This window comes from Cetorhinus maximus, unplaced genomic scaffold (genome assembly GCF_964194155.1).
Source record: "Cetorhinus maximus unplaced genomic scaffold, sCetMax3.hap1.1 HAP1_SCAFFOLD_1002, whole genome shotgun sequence".
NCBI lineage: Eukaryota > Metazoa > Chordata > Chondrichthyes > Lamniformes > Cetorhinidae > Cetorhinus > Cetorhinus maximus.
The window spans coordinates 38,937-62,375 of NW_027596944.1; the positions used below are offsets into that span (position 1 = coordinate 38,937).

At 41.5% G+C, this 23,439-nt stretch overlaps 1 protein-coding gene across 1 annotated transcript in view; it reads left to right on the plus strand.

The window, feature by feature from the left end:
* Positions 1 to 4,105: 4,105 nt before the first annotated feature.
* The window catches only part of LOC144675551 (LON peptidase N-terminal domain and RING finger protein 3-like), a 39,871-nt gene continuing 20,537 nt past the window's right edge, over positions 4,106 to 23,439 (plus strand). The window contains exons 1-6 of the mRNA XM_078536226.1: positions 4,106 to 4,921; positions 8,876 to 8,994; positions 9,110 to 9,232; positions 16,148 to 16,303; positions 17,337 to 17,571; positions 18,078 to 18,162. Coding sequence (XP_078392352.1) covers positions 4,210 to 4,921; positions 8,876 to 8,994; positions 9,110 to 9,232; positions 16,148 to 16,303; positions 17,337 to 17,571; positions 18,078 to 18,162 — 1,430 coding nt within the window. The 5' untranslated portion in view covers positions 4,106 to 4,209. The remainder of the gene's footprint in view (positions 4,922 to 8,875; positions 8,995 to 9,109; positions 9,233 to 16,147; positions 16,304 to 17,336; positions 17,572 to 18,077; positions 18,163 to 23,439) is intronic.

Sequence of the window (23,439 nt, forward strand, 5' to 3'; positions counted from 1 at the left end):
GCATAAGAAACAGGCAGGGCCAGAGGAGATGAGCTGAAGGGAAAACATGCACTTCTCTTTGAAGCTTTTCGAAGCACTTCAAATACAAAAAAAAAACATTTATACAAAATCTTTCATGATCATAGGGATGTTTCAAAGCACTGTACATCCAAAGAAGTACTTTTGAAGTACAGTCACTTGTATTAAAAAACTCTCAATTTAATTGAGTTCAGCCAATTGGCACACAGTAAGCTCCCAGTAGTAGCTATGGGGTATTGATGACATGATCTGTTTTTCTGATGTTGATCGAGCAATAAATGTTGGCCAGGAGAGAGAGAACTTCCCTGCTCCCATTTGAAATAGGGCCCTACGATCTTTTAGGTCCAACTAAGAATGTAGATGGAGCCTCAATTTAACACTGTATACCAAAGGCAGCACCTCTGACAGTGCAGCATTACCTCAGTACTGCACTGGAAGTGTCAGCCTTAATTTTTGTGCTCAAGTCAATAGCCAGGTAACCAGTTTATAGGTGTTAGTTGAAAGATCAATATTTGCCAGGAAACGGGAGAACTGCCCTGCTCTACTTCAGAATGGTGCCCTTGGAACTTCTACATCCTCCTGAAAAGAATATGGGTCTAATTTGAAGGTCTCCTCTGAAAAATAGCATCCTGAACAGAGCAGAACTCTTAGTATTGCACTGAACTGGCAGCTTGGATTATATGTTTAAACTCACAAAAAGAATAAATCCAATCTGGCCAATCTGTTCCCTCAACTTACTCTCAATCACCAGCAAAGTGATGGAATGTGTCATCGACAGTGCTATAAAATGGCAATTACTCACTAATAAACTGTTCCTCGTTGACATCAGAATCTTGGCTCAGGATTTTATTACAGCCTTGGTTTGAAGATGGACAAAAGAGCTGAACTCCAGGGCTGAGGTGAAAGTGACTGTCCTTGACATCAAGGCAGATTTGACTGACTGTGGTATCAAGGAGCTCTAGTCACATTGAAGGCAACGGGAATCATGAGGAAAACTCCACTGCCTAGAATCATATATAGCACAAAGGAAGATGATTGTGGTTCTTGGAGGCCAATAATTTCAGCCCCAGGACATCGCCGCAGCAGTTCCACAGGGCAGTCACCTCAGTCCAACCATCTTCAGCTGCTTCATCCATGACCTTCCCTCTACCATAAGGTCAAAAGTGGAGATGTTTGCTGATAATGACAGTGTTCAGTTCAATTCACACATCCTCCAATACTGATGAAGTCTGTGCCTGCATGCAGCAAGACCTGGACCAGATTGGAATGATAAGTGGTAAATAACATTTACCCCCACAGGTGCCATCCAATGACCATCTCCAACACGAGAAAGTCTAACCACTGTCTCCATTTGACATTCAACAGGATTGCCAATGTTGAAGTCCCCAACATCAGTATCCTGGGGGTTACCATTGACCAGAAACTGAACTGGACCAGCTAAATAATACTGTGACAACAAGAGCTGGTCACAGGCTGGATATTCTGCAGTGAGTAACTCACCTCCTGACACCATCCCCCCCCCCAACCCGCCAAGCCTGTCCATCATCTATAAGGCATAAGTCAGAAATGTGATGAAATTCTCTCCACTTGCCTGGATGAATGCAGCTCCAACAACACTCAATAAGTTTGGCAGCATCCAAGAAAAAAGTAGCCCACTGGACTGGCACCCCATTTACCACCTTCGACATTCACTCCCTCCACCACTGACATACAATGGCTGCAGTGTTTATCATCTACACAATGCACTGCAGGATCTCTCCAAGGCTCCTTCCTGCCTCTTAGATGGTCAAGAACAGCAAGTGCATGGGAACACCATCCCCACCCCCGCCAAATCACTCACCATCCTGACATGGAACTATATCATCATTCCTTCAAAGTTGCTGGCTCAAAATCCTGCAACTCCCATTCTAACAGCACTGTGGGTAATGCACCACATGGATTGCAACAGCTTAGGAAGACAACTTGCTACCGTCTTCTCAATGAAAATTAGGATTGGACAATAGTGCTGACCTTGCTGATGGTACCCAAATCTTGTGAATACATTTTTAAGGAAATTTCTGGAGCAGGGGTCGAACCCACAGCCTTCTGACTTTGATGCAAAACCATTACCACTGAACCACAGCTCGTATTGCTGCCCACCTCTGCTGCCCATATTTCTACCTAGCAAGCATTTTTCATTATCATATGCTATCTCCCATTTCTCTGTCTAATTAGGTTACTGATATAAATACTTTTGCAAATCGTTAAGTTCGATTCCACTGTTCTATTTTTACTGCTATCTGCAGCCTTACCAAGCTTATCAAGAGGTTTATGCATACCCCCTCTTTAAATCAATGCTGGTTGTTCAGCATAAAACTGCTGCTATAATATCTACTTTCCCAGCACCCTGTTTCGAATGATTTCCATTATTTTACTACTTGGTAATGTTTGGGTAATGGGCCTGTAATGGCCTAACTGTGATTTATCCTGCTACCGATATGCTGATGAATCATCTCTTAACCAGCCAAGGAAATCCAGCTCTTGACATTTTCCTCACAAGCATCATTTCACCCATTTAAGATCCCATGCAGTGATAACTATGAAGAATTTCAATGAAAAAGGAGTGGTCTTTTGGAATTTGACAACACAACACATAAATATGGAACCTTTTGTAAGAAACCTTTAAACATTCTCTTTTTTCATACAATTTGTGGGATCTAATTACAGCTGGAAGGGCTGCAAGAATGTGTAAATATTCAAAAGTAAACAGGACAAATCTTGGCACTCCCATTTTGAGTTCAAAAATTGGACATCATTGGCATATTACTGTTAAATAATGGACCAACATTCTGGTCATGGTGATATTCAAGAGTTCTTTGCGATGCCTTAATGTGCCGTAGAGAGATAGCAAGTTCTCAACCCAAAATAGAAACACAATTATGTAACCAATTTTCTAAGGTCAAGCTTTTTGACAAGATCATTTAGGGCTTTTTACTGGAAAATTAAACTGCATTTCCTTGCTTTTGTGGTCATCGTGTATTGATTTCGACAGAGCTCTTGATGTTTTTTTGTTTCTGATCGAGTATTGGCGACTGCCAGGAGTTGTCTTGTTTACTTTTGAATATTTACACATCCTCGCAGCCATTTCAGCCGTGTTGAGATTACTAATTCGACAGGTCAAAGATGTTGGTTTTATTGATTTTAATTTATGGCACTCCGTTAGCGCTCTAATTCTGCCAGTGAGAAAAAAAAAACACCACCTGCCTTCACGTGTCTCTGGCTACCTTTGTTTTCTATCCCCCAGCACATAAAAAGTTCCAGCACAGGAGTAAGGCGTTTTATGTAAACGGACACTATGTCAGTACCTTACATAAGAGATGATGTAATCTACACACCACACATACACTCGACAAACGAAAAGAATATTCTGTGAATAAAAGTTACTGGATCAAAATTGTTGGTGGCAATAATTAACAGAAACAGTTTCGCAAATGTATTTTTTTTTAATTTTTGCAGACGAGGAGAAATAAGACAGGGGAATCTCACATTGATTATAGGGTTTGAGATTTGGGGTTTGCCAGTACAATATGTTTCAGTTTTACTAATGAAACAGTTACGAGTAATTGATGTAAAACAGGCCACTTTGAAACAAGATTTTTCCTTGAAAAAAATATTTCAAGAGCCATAAGGACACACGTCAGCGTTGGAGCATTGTTATCGATATAACGTTTGGGCAATTTGCTTCTAGATTGTGGGGGTGGTGCATTGTATTAATATCTGGTTGTCTTTGCGCGCAAATTAAATATTTAAATCTTGCAAGTGGGTGTGTACATCTACACAACCACTGTGTTGGACTATTAATGACTTGTTACAGTTTCCCTCGGGCACTGCTTGTGGGGAGCAAACAAGGAACAGCCTCAGAGGTAGTGGAAAGAGAGAGAGAGGGAGGGAGATAGAGATGTGTCAATCCTGCAATTCTCCTCCAAAATAAATTCAAAATAAACAAAATGTTACAGAACTTGCTGGTTTTGTAACAGTCTGACTCAGGCCAATGGGAGGCTGCGGACGGGTGTCATGTGATCTTGCTTTATGTAACATTTTTTTTTGCATTGTGGATAAGGGTTCTCTCCTCCATCGGAATTGGGGAGAGAGAGGGTAGGGGGGGAGGTTTAAAGGGATTGAGATCCACACACTCACACACACACACACACAATGAGTGGTGTGAGCCTGAGCAGAGCTAGTTTACTGGGCTTTGTGCTGGAGGAGGCTGCCGACCCTGTCTCCTCCAGCATGGGCACAGAAGCCAGGGGGCTGGACGTGATGCTGGGACTGGCAGCCGAAGCTTTCAGGGCGAGGAACTTCCAACTGGCCGCCGACATCTACCAGTGCCAGCTGAGGGCAAAGCAGCCGGGGCAGACGGAGGAGATGCAGCTGAAGCGTGCCCACTGCCTGGTGCTGGGAGGGCGGCTGAGCGAAGCCCTGGAGGAGTACCAGCTCCTGTCCCGACAGGGCAGGCTGCGAGCCGAGCACCTGGACGTCCTGGTCGGCTACCTGGCCGAGAGCATGAGGGGCAGCCAGGGCTGGGCGGAGGGAGAGCCGCTGGGCAAGGGCTTGCTGGGCTGCCCGAAGTGCACTGGCACCCTGTACCAGCCGGTCACCCTCCGCTGCGGTCACAGTTACTGCAGGAGCTGCCTGGAGAAGGAGCGAGAGGGTCACAAAGCCTCAACCCTCTCCTGCAAACTTTGCAAAGAGAAACTCCCCACCGCCGGCGCCTATCGAATTAACGTGATTTTGAACAGTTTCTTAGGCAAGTACTTCCCGGCAGAAAGCAGAGCACTAACCCTTAGACACGAAGGGAACGTCTTGTACAAGAAAAATAAACCGCTGGCTGCCTTAGAGAAATATCACGAAGCAATCGCGTTAGGTAATGTGCAACCATTATGTTATTTTGTTGTTTTTTACAAAACCTTTCTCATGTTAGTACTTTAGCAGGAGGGGAGGTGGGAAACAATGAAACAAGTCTGTGCTTCAAGTATCCAGAATTAATTTCCAAAGCGAATTGGTTTGTAGTATAAAAGTTGCACAGTTGGATCAGTTCGTGAAAAAAAGTGAGATAGAACTGTAGCGACCGGCCGAGCTGCCCCCATAGAGTCACAGTGGGTGGGGGAAAGAGTATGGGTTAGAAGGCAACAGTTAAATCGATGACATGTTTCGGGGCGTGTTGCATAAGATCCTACCTTTTGACCGGTTTTTGTCACGGTGTTTTACAGTTAGGTAGCAGCTGTTGTGTAACATTAGTGGAAAAACTGGGTCAAACAGAACATTTCACATCTGAAGCTTTTAACTTGCAATTCAGTTTCAATACAGCGTTTTAAAAAATTAATTAACACAAATAAGGAAATTTTAAAGTCATGGTTTGAGAATAGCTCTATGGCAGTAATTGCTTTAAACCTTCCCTCAAACTTACTTGCTTTCAAAGGGCTGGTAACTGCAGCTGTCTGGAACTTTACAGAATTTTTAGAGCACAATTTACCCTTTTTAATGCACTGGCAACATGAAATCCAGTCATGAGGCTTAAAAGGTTAAAAGAGTTCATCTTTCTAATACTGCTTACCTCATTCTCCTAAGCAAAAAGCCCCCAGAGAGAGGGAAAAAAAACCCTTATCTTAGAACTATAAGGGTAACTCCTGACAAGATGGAAGCAGAAAGTGCTGGATGAACCCAGCAGGTCTGGAAGCATCTGTGGGGAGGTTTCGAGTCCAGTATGACTTCTCCGGAACTGATACGACTTTCTGGAGTTCTGAAAAAGGCTCAGTGTTAACAGTTTCTCTCTCCACAGATGCTGCCAGGCCTGCCGAGTTTTTCCAGCACTTTCTGTTTTTATTTCAGATCTCCAGCACCTGCAGCATTTTGCTTTTATTATCCCGGTATGATGGGTTGACTCATGAAGTCAAGAATCTTACCGCAGAGTAAGACATTGGTAAAATAGCTTTGCAAACTGTCACAAAGCTACCACGGTGTAATCTGTCATAAGACTGTTTTATGCTGATAGTCTTAAACTACAGTCATTGGAACTTTTGACAAAACTGACCAAATGCAAACTAAATTAGAACTACCCACTCCTCCCTCACCTTCCTCCTCTCCAATTTTGAAACACACTTTGATTACCCATAAAAATTTGACCATCATGAGCCTCGCAACCTGCTCCCACACTGACTTTCTTAGAAATCAAAGAGGGCCTGATCTTACCTGGAAATTAGCAGTAATACAACTCTATTTGAGAAATAAAGGGAGGCAATAGCCCTATGTCAGAGAAAAAAAAATGCTGGAAATATCTTGCAGGTCAGGCAAATCTGCTGAGAGAAACAGGAGTTACTGTTTCAGGTTGATGACCTATCATCAGTTCTGATGAAAGGTCATCGACCTGAAACATTAATTCTATTTCTCTCTTCATAGGTGCTCCATCCCTGCTGAATATCTGCAGCACTTTTTTGTTCTTATTTCAGATTTCCAGCATTCATAGTATATTACTTTTGTGTTTGCCATTTGTAAGAAATTGGTTATATAATTTTTTTTTTTAATTCTTTCATGAGATGGGCCCATCCCTAATTTCCCATGAGAAATGTGTAAATATTGGAAGCACTCTTTTTTGGATTTTTAGATTCGCTGGACTCGTTCCGGTGTCTCTTGGTAAAGGTACAAATATGAGAAAGGCAATGATAATCCTCCCCTTAATTGGGTCAAAGGCATCTTGCTAACTTTACAGTCTTCTACTAACTTAGGGATTTAAGGTACATGTTACTTTAATAATTGATGAATATCCTGCTTAAATATTTTACTGTAACAATATTTGGATTCAAAATTAGTTTCTCTACTAGAATTAAGATTGTATTTCTTACCTTTTCCTAGAATTATTAATGTTGCGATTGACTGTCTCATCAAACTGTGAATTGCATGTCCGGTTCTTTAATGAACTTCTATATAGTTTAGAGATTATTTTGTCTCACATAGTTTCATGTATCACTAACTCATGAACCCCATCTCCGTCCACTCTTTGTGGAGAGGTGCATTACTGAGAAGAGATTCACGGACCCTCAAAATATCTGGGATATTATAATCTGGCTACAACCTGATAAAAAGGTCATCTGGAGGAAGGTAATACCCTGGACTGCTTCCTTTGGGGAGAGTAGGAATAAACCTTCAGACCTATTAAGTGCCTTTAGGATTTGTCTTTCTTAACGTTAAACTGAGAGTAATCATTGCAGCAGTACGCCTGATCTGGTATGGTCCAAAAAGGGGCTAGGATTGTAATCCACCAAAGCAAAATAAATAATGAGCCGGCTAGGCAGTGAAATACACTTCTCTGTCACTGCTGTAGATATAGTTGTGCAATTCCCTTTTGAAAACATCAATTAGAAGAGGACTAGCTAAAGATTACAGAAAAGGATGAACAGGAAAGGATCAACTAGCCCATCAAGTCTGTACCAAACTCACAATGGCTGGAGCTTGAGATTTAAACACTTCCCTTGACCTCTCCTGCAGACAGCCCTCCAGTAATAGCTATGTCAACTCCTGTGACATGAGAAAAAACAGAGCCATGAGGAGGAGAAGCACTCTGGAAAATTCCTCATTGACCTCCTCACTTCATTTGGCTGAATACAGTGTCTCATCGTGTCTGGACTGAGAGCTAGCAAAATGTAGCCAACTCAAACAAGCCACTATGGGCAAAATCCTATGATTCAAAATTTGCCACCTTCAGAATGCATCGCGAGCAGTTTACCATTTGGCTTATGGGTGACGGCCACTTCCTTTTAACCCTTTACCTGATCAATGCATCAGAGTTTCATATAGTCCTCCTCTAAATTATATCATGCATTCACAAATTAAAATCAGTTGGCGGAGAGGCAAATTCAAATTTCAATCTGGTTCCCTTTTCCAAAAGGGAATTCTTAGAATGAAGGATGCTCCTCTTTAAAGTTTGGACCTACTGTCCTACCTGAAGAGGTGAGACTGAAGAAGTATACAGTTTAAAAATATTTGCACTCCTGCCTGTTTACTTTTTTTTAAGATAGGCATCAGGATTAAGTGGTTTAGATGTTCACATCTGTTTTCTTTGTTCCTGATTGGGAGTTTTGATGACCAAGGGTCCTGGAGTCATGAGTGAAGGTTCACAATATGATTGTTCAAACTATGGATTGCTGAAGTCACAATGTGTTGCAGCAGAGTCAGTTTGTAAATGGAGTTGAAAGAAAGTTTCCGTTGTAACCGTTCTTTTTATTGTTTTCCCTGTACATGACTATAAATAACGATAAGGCTGCGTATCTTTATTTGGCTTTTAGGTAATGATGGACGTTTTATAATTGCTTTGGCCAAGCCTAATTGCTGTCAACGTGTGCTAATTTCTTATTATCTTAAGATAAAGTTGAAGCAGAGGCTCCATTCTCAAGGACTTGAATTCCTGTTAACAATGTTTACTTTTTTTAGTCCCAATGAGTTTGTAAGAATGAGGTCCAAACATTAATTTGGAAATTCAATTACCATTGATAGTAAATGGAGACACCAAGGAATATGTGATAAGTTACATCCAAATGAAACATCCATAGACATCCTTAAACTTGCAGCAAGAAATTCTGGGAAAACACAGTTCTTCCATCAGTATCTGCGGAAAGAACAGAGTTTAATTATTCTGACCATTCAGCATTAAGAAGAAATAGAAATAAGGATATTGGTACTTAGAGGCTAAAGTTTATTACAGCAGAAGGCACACACAGTGAGTTATTCTACCAGTATATCTTAGTGAAGCTTTAGATACTTTAAAATGAATGGAGTGGCAATTTTTTTTGCATCCATTTCTGTTCTGTATGTGCTTTATTTGCAGCCCCAAAAGACCATTTGCTGTTGAGCAACCGTGCACAGATTAACACGAATATGAAATACTTTGAAGATGCACTGCGTGATGGAAATGCTGCCTGCAGCATCCAGCCTTTCTGGCCTAAAGTGAGATTTTGAAAAACTCAAATGCTCAACATTGCTCCGTTTGTTTCATCATTACAGCAGTTATGGTCATGTTGCAATATTTACATCCTAAACAACTGGTGTGCTTTGTTGTTAGGGCCACTTAAGAAAAGCACAAGCACTGGCTGGGCTACAAAAAAAGGACAAAGCTTTGAAGGAGTATCTAATTTGTATCGCTTTAGATTCGGAAAATAAAACAGCAAAAATGGAAGCCCAAAAGGTAATTGAACATTTGTGCTATATAACTGGAACACGTGGGTTATATATGCAAAATTAAGACTTGAATTTAGTGTAGATTCATAAGCTCTTATTGAAATATTTAAAAATCAAGTTAGTAAAGATGGGCTACTTAGGAACAGGAGGAAGACATCCGGCCCCTTGAGTCTGTATTGCCATTCAATCAAATCATGGCTGATCTTTATCATAACTTGTTTCTGTATCTCTTAATAACCTTATCTAACGAAAATCTGTAAGTCTCAGTTTTAACATTTTCAATTGACCAACAGCTTTTTGGGAGCAGAGAGTTCTAAATTTCCACTGTCCTTTGAATGAAAAAGTGCTTCCTGATATCACCTAGGAATGGTCTAGCATTAATTTTAAGGTTATGCTCATTTATTCTCATCACTTGGGTCATTTGCATTATATTAATGTTGACCCCTTTTTTCAAGCTGAACATTGTTTCTTTATTCCATTTATTACAGTTTCTCTTAAATTATGAACCTGGTGTAGAATGCAACAAAGATGGAATTGATCCCATTTTTGAGTACATATAACATCTCTACTAGAATGATATTGAAAATATTTTTGTCTACTTTTCTGCTTGATTATAGCTGTCACTTTAAAATATGAAATTTAAGCAAACCTGTCACTGTTATTAAAGTTTATATAACACACAAAAAATTAAGCATGCATTAAGATAGTAGCTGGTCATTGAGTGCAGCTAGTCACAGAGTGTAAGCTTGGGAATTTGGTGAGTGAAGGAATCCAGTGCAGTGAGGTCGGAAGTGTTGTTCACGTAAGTAGCTACCTTAACTTTGAGTTTAAAAGAGCACAAAGAGCGGAGGACCAATTCAAAAGAGCTAGAGGCTTAGTCTGTGGACTGGCCACATTCTGAAAACAATCAAAGTGTAACATCACAGGGAAACAGGTAAGTGATTAGTTGGTGAGTATTTTGCTCATTTATCTTTCAAAACTAAATTTATTAGTAATTGTAAGGTTTTATTAGAATTAGTAAGGTTTACTAGCAGCAGTAAAGCTTATTGGGAATAGTAGGGTTTATTAAGTATAAATTAATTAAGAGAATAATAATTAATTAATTAACACATGATAAAGATAGGTCAGGTGATGTGTTGCGACTGCAGAATGTGGGTGTTCCTGGACACTTTGTGATCCATGGCAAACACGTTTGCAGTAAGTGTCTGCGGGTAGTAGAGCTTTGACTCAGAGCCATTGAGCTGGAGGCGGAGCTGCAGAAACTGTGATGCATCAGGGAGGGGGAAAGTTACCTCAATATTTTGTTACAGAAGGCAGTCACACTCCTTAGGATAGGGTCTTCTGATTTGGTCAATGGTCAAGGACAGGTGGGTGTGACTGCGAGTAAGGCAGGTCAGGGGATTGAGAAGATAGAATTGAAGGAGCATCAGCCTTTGCAATTGTCCAACAGGTTTAAAGTTCTTGCAGTTTGTGCAGATGAAAGCGGGGTCTGCATGGTGGATGAGAAAACTGACCATGGCACCTTGGAAGCCATTTAAATGGGGGAATTAATAGGAATGTAGTGGTAGTAGGGGATAATAAGGTCAGGGGGATTGACACAGTTCTTTGCAGCTGAGAGCAAGGGTCTAGATGGCTGTGTTGCTTGCCTGGTGCCAGGGTTTGGGGTATCTGCTCGGGGCTGGAGAAGAACCTGCAGTTGGTGGGGGAAGATCCAGTTGTTGTGGTCCATGTAGGTACCAATGACATAGGAAAGTGGTTCTCCTTAGGGACTATGAGCAACTGGGGCTAAATTAAAAAGCAGAGCCACAAAGGTAATAACCTCTGGATTATGACCTGAGCCACAAGCAAATTGGCATTGGGTAAATCAGATTAGAGAGTTAAATGCATGGGGGATTAAAAGATTGGTGTGGGAGAAATGGGTTTCGATTCATGGTGCAATAGCACCAGTACGGGGGAAAGTGGGAGCTGTACCATTGGAAACGGTATCTGAACTATTCTGGGACCAGTGTTCAGGCAAGTCATATAATTAGGGTGGTAGAGAGAGTTTTAAACTAAATAGTGGGGATGAGGGATCAAGTGAGGGAAGATATGGTAGATTAAAGAGAGAGGACAAGGCAAGAGAACAGATTAGCAATACGGGTAATGATAGTCAGCATGTGGCAGGAAGGGACAAAGCATATACGCTTAAAAGCGTGCCAGCAGATAAGGCTAGAGATTGCAAAAATAGTAAAAAGACAGAACTAAAGGCTCTGTATTTGATTGCATGTAGCATTCATAACAAAACGTCTAAATTGACAGCTCAAATAGAAATAAATATGTGTGATCTGATAGTTATTACAGAGACATGGCTGCAAGATGACAAAGGCTGGAACTTGAATATTCAAGGGTGCATGACATTTCAGAAGGACAGGGAGCTAGGAAAAGATGGAGGGTAGCTCTGTTAATTAAGGATGACATTTGTACACTAGAGAGACAAAACCTTAGTTCTAAAGATCAAGATTTAGAATCAAAAACAGAAATACCTGGAAAAACTCAGCAGGTCTGGCAGCATCTACGGAGAGGAGCACAGTTAACGTTTCAAGTCCAAATGACCCTTCAACAAAACTAAGTAAAAATAGAAGAGAGGTGAAATATAAGCTGGTTTAAGGGGAGAGGGTGGGACAAGAAGAGCTGGATAGAGGGCCAGTGATAGATGGAGATAACCAAAAGATGTCACAGACAAAAGGACAAAAAGGTGTTGAAGGAGGTGATATTATCTAAAGGAATGTGCTAATTAAGGGTAGAAAGCAGGACGAGCAAGGTACAGATAGCCCTAGTGGGGGTGTGGTGGGCAGAAGGGATCGAAATAGGCTAAACGGTAGAGATAAACAATGGATGGAAATACACTTAATAATGGAAGTAGGTGGGAAAAGAAAAATCTATATAAATTATTGGAAAAAACAAAAAGGAGGGGGAAAATCAGAAAGATGGGGATGGAGGAGAGAGTTCATGATCTAAAAATGTTGAACTCAATATTCAGTCCGGTAGGCTGTAAAGTGCCTAGTCGGAAGATGAGGTGCTGTTCCTCCAGTTTGTGTTGAGCTTCACTGGAACAATGCAGCAAGCCAAGGACGGACATGTGGGCATGAGAGCAGGGTGGAGTGTTGAAATGGCAAGCGGCAGGGAGGTCTGGGTAATGCTTGCGGACAGACCGAAGGTGCTCAGCAAAGCGGTCACCCAGTCTGTGTCTGGTCTCTCCAATGTAGAATCTAGAGATGAGAAATGACAAAGGTAGGAGGCCACTTGTGGGAGTAGTTTATAGGGCCCCAACAATAACCACACTGTAGCCTGGGATATACAGGAAGAAATAATGGGGGCTTATGAGAAAGGTACACTGGTAATCATGGCTGATTTTAATCTACACATAGATGGACAAATCAGATTGGCAAAGGTAGCCTGGGGGGCAGGATATTGAGGTCGGCGAACCCACACGGCAACACGTAAAATGAAGCGGGATGACGTCGGGCGGAACTCCTGACATCATCTTGTGTCATTTCAATTTTCAGGTCAGCGGGAGCGCAGCCGAATCAGCTGTGCACCCACCGTCCTGTCAACGGCCAAGTGAGGCCATTTAAAAACCAATTGAACTAGTTAAAGGACCTGCCCATCCAATCTTAAGGTTGGCGGGCAGGCCGGGAGGCGGGCTTCAGAAAAACCATGGGTGGGATGAGGTTTCATGTAGGTTTTTAAAAGTTTAATTAAAAGTGATGGACATGTCCCAACTCATGTGACAGTGTCACATTAGGGGACATGTCAGGGATATTTTATTTTTCTACATTTAACATTTTTAAATTTGGCGCCGATCTCCCTGAGGCGGCACTTAGCAGGCACGAAAGAGCGCACTCTTGGCTTAGGGAATCCCCCCCCCCCGGACAGGGAGCGCATAGCCTTAATTGGCCCGCTGACGTAAAATGGCGGCACGCCCCAAATTGGGGGCGCTGACCAGAGGCGCGCCTGCACCCACCCGCTCCTGAACTTCCCCCCGCCGAATGAGGGAAAATTCTGCCCTGGAAGATGTATTTTCAGGACAGTTTCTCAGAGCAGCACATTCTAGAGCCCACGAGTGAGCAGGCTATTCTGCACCTGGTAATGTGCAATGAGATGGATTCAATATGATTGAATTTCTCATTTAGTTTGAGGAAGAGAAGAGTGGGTCTAATATGTGGTTTTAAACTTAAATAAGGACAATCAAGAGGGTATGAAGACAGAGCTGGCCAAAGTGAACTAGGGAATTAGGTTAAGGGATAGGTTAGTGGAGATGCAGTGGCCAACAATTAGACCATAAGACATAGGAGCAGAGATTAGGCCATTCGGCCCATCGAGTCTGCTCCGCCATTCAATCATGGCTGATAAGTTTCTCAACCCCATTCTCCTGCCTTCTTCCCGTAACCTTTGATCCCCTTACCAAACAAGAACCTATCTATCTCGGTCTTAAATACACTCAATGACCTGGCCTCCACAGCCTTCTGTGGCAATGAATTCCATAGATTCACCACTCTCTGGCTAAAGAAGTTTCTCCTCATCTCTGTTCTAAAAGGTCTTCCCTTTACTATTGAGGCTGTGCCCTCGGGTCCTAGTCTCTCCTACTAAGGGAATATTTCATAACACTCAGCAAAGACACATCCTAGTGAGAGAGAAAAAACTCTAGGGGTAGGACATACCATCCGTGGCTAACTAAGAAAATTAAGGATAGTATCAAATTGAAAGGAAAAGTGTACAATTCCATCAAGATTAGTGGCAGGTCAGAAGATTGGGTAGAATATAAAAAGCAGCAAAGAATAACTAATGGAATAATGAAGAGGGAGAAGTTAGAGTAGGAGAGAAAGCTAGCTAGAAATATAAAAACAGATAGTAAGAGTTTCTACAGATATTTAAAGAGGAAAAGAGTAATTAAAGTGAGCGTTGGTTCTCTAGGGAGTGAGTCTGCGGAATTAATATTTAGAACTAAGGAAATGGCGGATGACTTGAACAGCGACTTTGTGTCAGCCTTCACTGGAGAGGATACAGTAACATCCCAGAAAAAATTGTGAATCAAGAGGTGAAAGGGAGGGAGGAACTGAAACCAATTCCAATCTCCAGGGAAAGGGTTCTGAGAAAATTATTAGAACTAAAAGCTGATAAGTCCCCAGGTCCAGATGGACTTCACCCTATGGCCTTAAAAGAAGTGGCTGCTGAGATAGTAGATGCATTGCTTGTAATTTTTCAAAATCACTGAATTCTGGAAAGATCCCATCAGATTAGGAAATAGTGAATATGACTCCTCTATTCAAGAAAGGAGGGAGTCAACAGGTAGGAAACTACAGGCCAGTTAGCTTAACATCTGTTTTAGGGAAAATGCTTGAATCTATTATTAAAGAGGTTATAGCAGGGCACTTAGAAAATCTCAAAGCAATCAAGCAGAGTTATTTTGGAAAGGGAAATGGTGTTTGACTAATTTATTAGAGTTCTTTGAGGATGTAACAAGCAATATGGAAAATAGGGAACGTGTGGATGTGGTATTCTTAGATTTCCAGATGGCTTTTGACAAGGTACCACATCAAAGGCTACTACACAAAATAAGAGCTCATGATGTAGGGGAGTAACAATTAGCATTGATAGAGGATTGGTTAGCTAACAGGAAACAGGAAGTAGGCATAAATAGCTCATTTTCGATTTGACAATATATAACAAGCAGAGTGCCACAAGGATAATGCTGAGGTGTCAACTATTTACAATCTGTATCAATGACTGGACTGAATGTTTGGTTGCTAAATTTGCTGATGACACCAAGGTAGGTAGGAAAGTAACTTGTGAAGGGGACATGAGGAATCTGCAAAGAGATATAGATAGGTTAAATGAGTGGAAGCAAAAATTAGCAGATGGAGTATAATGTGGGAAAATGTGAACTTATCCACCTTTGCAGGAAGAATAGAAAAGTAGCGTATTACTTAAATGGAGAGAGATTACAGAACAGAGTGCAGTGCAGAGGAACCTGGGTGCTCTGGTACATAAATCACAAAGAGGTTAGTATGCAGGTACAGCAAGTGAGTAGGAAGGCAAATAGAATGTTGGTGTTTATTGCAAAGGGAATTGAATATAAAAGTAGAGGTGTTTTACTACAGTTGCACAGGGCATTGCTGAGACCACATCTAGTGTTCTGTGTATAGTTTTGTTATCCATATTTAAGAAAGGATGTAATTGTCTTAGAATAAGTTCAGAGAAGGTTCACTCAACTAATTCCTGGAATGAGGGGGTTATCCTATGAGGAAAGGTTAGATAGTTTGGGCCTGTATCCATTGGAGTTTAGAAGAATGAAAGAATGAGAGGGTTTCCTACTGAAATGTATAAGATCCTGAGGGATCTTGACAGGGTGGATGCTGAAAGGATGTTTCCCCTTGTGGGAGAGACTAGAACTAGGGGGCACAGTTGAAAAGTAAGGGATCTCCCATTTAAGATGGAGATGAGGTGAATTTCTTTTCCCTCAGAGGGTCATGAGCCTGTGGAACTCTCTTCCCCAGAAAGCAGTGGAGGCAGGGTAATCATATTTTTTAAGGCTGAATTAGGTAGGTTCTTGACTAACAAGGAAGCCAAAGGTTATTGGGGGTAGGCGGGGATGTAGACTTGAGGCTATAAGGGCCACAATCAAATAGCCATGACCTTATCAAATGGTAGAGCGGGCTCAAGGAGCAAAATGGCCCACTCCTGCTCCTAATTTGAACGTTCGTATGTATGAGATAAATTGTCATGTTACAAATCCTTCAATCAGTTATATCTCAAAAGCTCAATCTTGGAGCGACTTGTAAGCAGGGCAGTAACAGCATTCAAATTCAGTTGATGTCATGACTTAAAAAACAATCAAATATAAATCATATTAAATCCTTGTTTCTTTGCATCGCTTTTACAGATTCTGTGTGATTTACTTTCGCCCATTGCTGAAAATATGCACCAGAGGTTACCCGACATAATGCAAGTTATGTCTCCACGATCTCGAATTAAGGGAATTGTCCTGAACTCGCTGAATTCTAGAAATTCCAGCAATGTATTTGAAAATTCATGTAAGGTACGTGCAATAGGGCATTGTGATATTTCATCATGAGCACAGATACTTTCTGAGGTGAGACTGTTTACCGAATTTCCTTTCCATCTAATTGCATGCTTCTTCTTAATTAATCTCTTTACATCTATATACATAACCAATTGCATTTATATAGTACCTTTAACATCATAAAGTATCCCAAGGTTTTTCACAGGAGCATATTCAAAAAATTGACACTGAAGCAAAGAATGACATACTAGGACAGGTGGGCAAAAGTTTGATCAAAGAGGTAAGATTTAAGAAGCGTCTTAAAGGAGGTGAGACAGGAGGTTTAGGTAGGGGAATTCAGGAGCCTTGACCGAGACAGACGACAACATGGCCACCAGTGGTGGTGGGTGAAGGAACTGGAGGGCACACAAGAGGCTGGAATTGGAGGAGCGCAGAGATCTGAGGTTTGCACAGTTAGAGGACATTAGAAAAATAGGGAGGGTTGATGCTATCAAGAAATTTCTATATGAGGGATGAGAATTTTAAAATCAAGGCATTGGTGGACCAGGAATAGATGTAGGCCATGTTTTCAGATTCCTTTTGTGACAAAATGGTCAAAACATCCCAAAACAGGACCAGTTGGATTGAGCTAGTAAACTAAACCCTTCATCAAGCCAAGTATACTGGTCCTGAAGCCATGTCTTTCGGGTAAAGTCCGTTCGCCAACTCAGCTGGCGAGATAATTCTGCAGAGAGCACAATGGAGTTAACATTTCAGGTTGATAAATGTTCTTCAACATGATAAGTTGACTCTGCTTCTCTCTTCACAGGTGCTGCCTGACCTGCTGAGCGTTTCCGGCATTCTTTTGTTTTTTATTTCAGATTTTCAGCGTCTGCCGTGTTTTGCTTTTTGATGGCAATTCTGTGACGGTTTAATGAGTTCTAAATGGATGAATGACGCATGCACTTACACGTAAAAATACAGCTGTGTTTTAACAATAGAGTGCTCCATTCACTCAGTGTGAGATTCTATTTTTTTCAGAAATGCATCCTTATTTTTTTTCTTCAAGGTAAGTGTCAGTACAGCTAGCATTGACCCCAAGCAAGAATGGAAGTCTCACTCCTACTGTAACTTAACTAAGCCAGCTCAAGGGATAAGCAACAATCAGGACACACTGAAAAACTTGTCGACTGAATTAGCCTTGACTACTTCTGAAAAGAAGAATGCTTTGAAAACAAAACATAATCCAATTGCAGAAGATAAACCTGGGACAACGGAAGGCTACAACAAATGCACGAAGCGAGGTACGGTATTCATTTAAACTGATCCATAGGAGGTGAATGCATGTTTGGTGCCTGAATAAGCCTATCTCTTTTTTCTTTGACACCTGGATTTTCACCATTGCTTTAGAAATGGCATTCAGCAATCCCCTCCATTTATAAGATCATTGGTTGACTAAGCCAAATTTTATTTTTCTCATTATGCTAGGTTACAATATTTTCCAGTATTTTCTATGGTGTTTTTAAGGACCATATTCCACCAATCCATCCAGTTATCCATGAAAACCACTCATCAGTGGCCTCTCTTCCCTTGACCATTCTTGATTCTTATCAGTTTTAGCACCTGAAACTCTTGCTCCTGTAGCATTGTTTTCTTCATCATAATCAAAGTAAAACCTTTCTAATATCACAGCATATTATGAACAAAGATTTTTTTTAAATATAATTAGTATTTAATGAATAATTTCCATTCTGCTTAATGTCACCATTTTTGACATGTGTAGCTTAAAATGTTTTATTCAAACATGTAGCCAGATTACAGAGCCCAAGCAGAGAACATGATGTCCTACCAAAGCTCGTTGATGCGTTTGACCTGGAGTGTTCCCTGTGTATGAGGTACATGCTGATTCCTGCCATACTTATAGTGCTAAAGTTAACTTGCTTCATGATGATGTCTTAGAGTCAATGGCTTGTGTTTATATTGTCACCTTTCATGACCTCAACACCCCAAAACACTTGAAGGCAAATTGAATACTTTTGAAGTGCAGTCACTGTTATAATATCGCCAATTTGCACACAGCAAGCTCCCGGAAGCTGAAATGTGATAACGAACAGATAATCCGGGTTTTTTCTTTCGATGTTGGTTGAGGGATAAATATTAGCTAGGCCAATGAGGAGAATTCCCTCATTTTTCTTTGAAGATCTCATAGTGGTGTTTCAAGGCCTGACTAAGAGAGCAGACTGAGCCTTAGTTTCATGTCAAACATGGCACCTCCAGCAGCTTAGTGCTCCCTCAGCATTTACATAGCACCTTTCATGATGGCACATCTCAAAGTAATTCCCCTTCAGTCATCAAAAGGGGCATACTGATTGGCTGCTGTGTAGATAATTGTCATTGTTAGTTCATTACATAATTTATATAAGAAATAGGAGCAGGAGTAGGCCATTTGACCCTTTGAGCCTATTCCACCATTCAATAAGATCTTTTAACTGAGCTTCACCTTCCTGTATTCCTATATCCCCTGAGTATCCAAAAATCTATTAGTCTCTGTCTTGAATATACTTAACAACTGCACATTTATAGCTCTCTTGGGTAGAGAATTCTAGAGATTCCCCCATCCTTTGAGTCTCAAATGGCTGACTCCTTATTATGAGACTGCCACTGTGTTCAAGATGTTCAAAGTGTATCCCAAGCCTGTGGAAACATTTTCTCAGCATTTACCCTATTAAGCCCCTTAGGAATTTTATGTTCCAATAAGATCTTCTCTCGTTTTTCTAAACTCCATTCTAGTCCATCTTTCCTCAAACGAAAGCTCCCTCATCTCAGGAGTCAGTCTAGCGAACCTACATTGCACTCCCTCTGATGCAAGTATATCCTTGGATGAGGAGTCCAAACTGTATTCCAGCAGTGGTCTCCCCAAAGCGTGCAAGGTGTCTTCATTCTTATACTCCAGTCCTTTTGTTACGGGACCCAGTGACATAGTAAGGGGAGGCAGTGGAGTAGTGGTATTGTCACTGGACTGGTAGTCCAGAGACCCAAGGTAATGCTCCAGGGACCTGGTTTCAAATCCCATCATGGCAGATAGTAGAATTTGAATTTAATAAAAGTCTGGAATTAGAAGTCTAATGATGAACATGAAACCATTGTTAATTGTCATTAAAAAATAAAAAACATCTGGTTCACTAATGTCCTTAGTGGAGGAAGCATTTCAGGTACAGGGGAGGCAGTGGTATTGTTACTGGACTGATAATCCAGAGACCTAGGATAATGCTCTGGGGGTTGACCCAGGTTCAAATCCCACCATGGTGGACTATGAATTCAACAAATATCTGGAATAAATTACTATGAAACCATTGTTGGTTGTTGGTTGTCATAAAAAAACCCATCTGGTTCACTAATGACCTTTAAGGAAGGAAATTTGCTTTCCTTACCTGGTATGGCCTATATGTGACTCTAGACCCATGGCAATGTGGTTGACTCTTAAATACCCTCTGAACAAGGGCAATTCAGGGTGGGTAATAAAGCTAGCCAGTGATGCCCACAACCTATGAACAAATTAAAAAAAATAAGGGCTAACATTTCCTTTCCTAATTGCTTTATGTTAACTTTGTCATTCATGTATAATGACAGGCTCCTCTGAATACCAATAAATCTTGCCATTTAGAAAATATTTTCCTTTTCTATTTTCCTTCCAAACTGGATAACTTCACACTTCTCCACATTATAATTCCACCTGCCATGTTTTTGCCCACTCACCTAACATGTCTTTATACCCCCTCACAGCTCACTGTCCCACCGAATTTGGACAAATAACACAATCACCTCACACAGGTCATTGCTGTAGATTGTAAACAGTTGTGGCCCCAAATCTGCTCCTAACCCCCTAATTACAGCTTGCCAACTTGAAAATGACCCATTTATTCCTGTCCATTGACCAACCTTCAATACATGCTATTATGTTATCCCTCATCCCATGAGCCCTAGTTTTGTGTAATACCTCCTGTGTAGCACCCTTTTCATTTCTCTGCCTAAAGGCAGGCTCAACCCACAGTTCCACAATCTCTGCCACAGGTAGGGCAAAGAGGCAAGTCTCAAACCCACCCCAGCTAGAACAGGGATTGAACCCTTGCTGTTGCCACCAATTTGATCCATACTGGCTGTCCAGCCAATTGAGCCAACTACCCACTCAAGATGTCTATATGTTGCTGCGGCACCATAAACCTTTACTTGCATGTTGTAGCCTGGAGCTAAGGATAGTGATGGTCGAGGCTCCAGCTTCTTTTTAATCACGTGGCTGATCAGGAATCCTTCCCATTCTTACCATCTGGCATTTAGAAAATGATGGAAGGGTTTGTAAGTTGATTCTCAACCGGTTTGGCCACGTTGTGAACACATCTTCCTTGGTCATCAAGTCTTGGGAGTGGGACTCAAACCCAGAGCTTCTGGCTCAGAGGCAGGGATGCTACCCACTGAGACAGAAAACATCCTGCAGCACCTCATGGAGTGCTTTTTGAAAATCCAAATGCATTCCACCCACTGGCTCTTCCTTATATACCCTGCTATTTGTAACCTCAAAAAAAACTTCAGTACATTTGCCAAACACAACTTCCATTTCAGAAATCCGTGTTGAGTCTGCCTAAATGTATTATGATTCTCTAAGTGCTCTGTTACCATGTCCCTAATAATAGCTTCTATATAGTTATATATGGTTACAGTACAGAAGGATTTGACCTGTCAAGTTATTGCCAGCTCTCCGCAAGAGCAATTTAGCCAATCCCACTCCCCTGCCCTTTCCTCGGAGCCCTGTCATTATTTTTCTCTTCAGATACCTATCCAATTCCATTTTGAGAGCCAAGTGAATGTGCCTCTACCACATTCTCAGGCAGTGCATTTCAGATCCCAACCACTCGCTGCGTAGGATTTTATTTTCCCTCATATCGCCTTTGGTTCTTTTGCCAATCACCTTAAATTGGTGTTCTCCGGTTCCTGACCCTTCCACCAACGGCAACAATTTCTCTTTATCTACTCTCTCTAGACTCCTCATGATTTTGAACACCTCTGTCAAACTTACTTCTCAACTCTCTCTTCTGTAAGTAGAACAACTCAGGCTTTTCCAACCCATCCATGGAAATAAAAACCCTTATAACTTGTAAATCTTTTCTGGACTCTCTCAAAAGCCTTGAGGCTGAACCTATTTTTTTTTTTCCCTTCATTCTTTTGTGGGATTTAGACATTGCTGGCAAGGCCAACATTTGTTGCCCATCCCTAATTGACCTTGGACTGAGTGGCTTGCAAGGCCATTCAGGCGACAGTTAATAGTCAACCACATTGCTGTAGGCCTGGTGTCACATGTAGGCCAGACCAGGTAAGGGTGGTAGATTTCCATCCCTAAAGGTCATTGAACCAAATGGGGTTTTTACAACAATCAAAGGTAGTTTTGCAGTCACCATTATTGAGACTAGCTTCATATTCCAGACTTTATTAATTGAGTTTAAATTCCACCAGCTGCTTTGGTGGGATTTGAACCCACGTACCCAGAGCATTAGCCTGGGCCTCTGGATTACTAGCCCAAAGATATTACCCTATGCCACCATCCCCCCTCCCCCCTCCCCCACAAAGGTTTATCATAATCTCCTTGCTTTTGTACTCCAAGTCTCTATTTAAGCCGGATCTTGTATGAATTTTTAAGCACTCTCTCAACCTGCCCTGCCACTTTCAAGGATTTGTGCACATATACCCCCAGGTCTCTCTGTTCCTGCATCCTGTTTAAAATTTTTATCTTTATTTTATATTGTCTCTCTTCTTTCTCTTATCACTTCACACTTCTCTGCATTAAATTTCATTGCCCATGTGCCCACCCATCCCGCTAGCCTGTCTATGCCCCCTTGCACTGTCCTTTACACAGTTCACAATGCTTCTGCAAATTTTCAAATTGTGCCCTGTGCATCCTTGTCTGAGTCATTAATGTACCACAGCAAAAGCAGTGGTTCGAGTACCAGTCCCCGAGGACACCATGTATAATCTTCATCCACACTGAAAAATAACTGTTCACCTTTACTCTCTGTTTCCTGTCATTCAGCTAACTTTGTATCCATGCTGCCAATGTCCCGTTTATTCCATGGAGTTCAACTTTGCTGGCAAGTCTACTATGTGTCACTTCATCAAATACTTGTTGGAAACCCACGTAGACTGCCTCAACTGTCAATTACAGTTAAGGAGACAATGCTGGTTTGTAATCATAAACCAGTTGACCAATCTAAAGTGCCTACAGGTAGAAGGATGTGATTGCAGCTCTTTAAAAAAAAAAAATCAAAGACAAAATCCTCATATGGGACAGCATACCCTTGAACCAGTATGGCTGGTATCAGTAGAAGAGAGTTGCTACAATGAGCTGTAATTGAACATGGAGGGTGACCTGTGGTGTCTTCCTCCTGCTACACAACAACTGGCAGAATGATCAGGCTTCCCGCTTCTTCAGGCTCCTGCTGTATCATTTTTATCCTCCTTACAACTGAAATTATTTCCAAGTGCGGACTCGCAAAGGCCATTAATCTGACTAATTAATGGCGAGGTAATACAGTGGTGGTGGAATGGGCGAGAGGATGGCAGGGAGAGCGTCAAGGTTTGGCAGCAAACAAAAAATAAAGCTTTTCAGCCCGACACTCCACATGCCACATCCTCAGCCCATAAGCTATGTCATTTAAGTTTTCTTTATTCTTTCATGGGATGTGGGTGTCACTGGCAAGGCCAATATTTGTTGCCTATCCCTAATTGCCCTTGAACTGAATGTCTTGCCAGACCATTTCAGAGGGCAGTTAAGAGTCAACCACATTGCTGTGGATCAGGAGTCACATGCAGGCCAGACCAGGTAAGGAAGGCACATTTCCTCAGTAAACCACATGGGTTTTTATGACAATCAGTGATAGCTTCATGGTCACCATTACTGAGCTTTGTATTCCAGACTTTATTATTTGAATTCAAATTTCACCAACTGCTGTTGTAGAATTTGACCCTGTGTCTCCCGGGCATTAGTGTGGACCTCTGGAATACTAGCCCAGTGACATTACCACTACACCACTGTCTTCCCCACTAGCCTAAGTAAGAAAGACTTGCATTTAGATAGCACCTTTCATGACCCCGGGGATCCACAGTTGCTTCACATTGAAATGTAG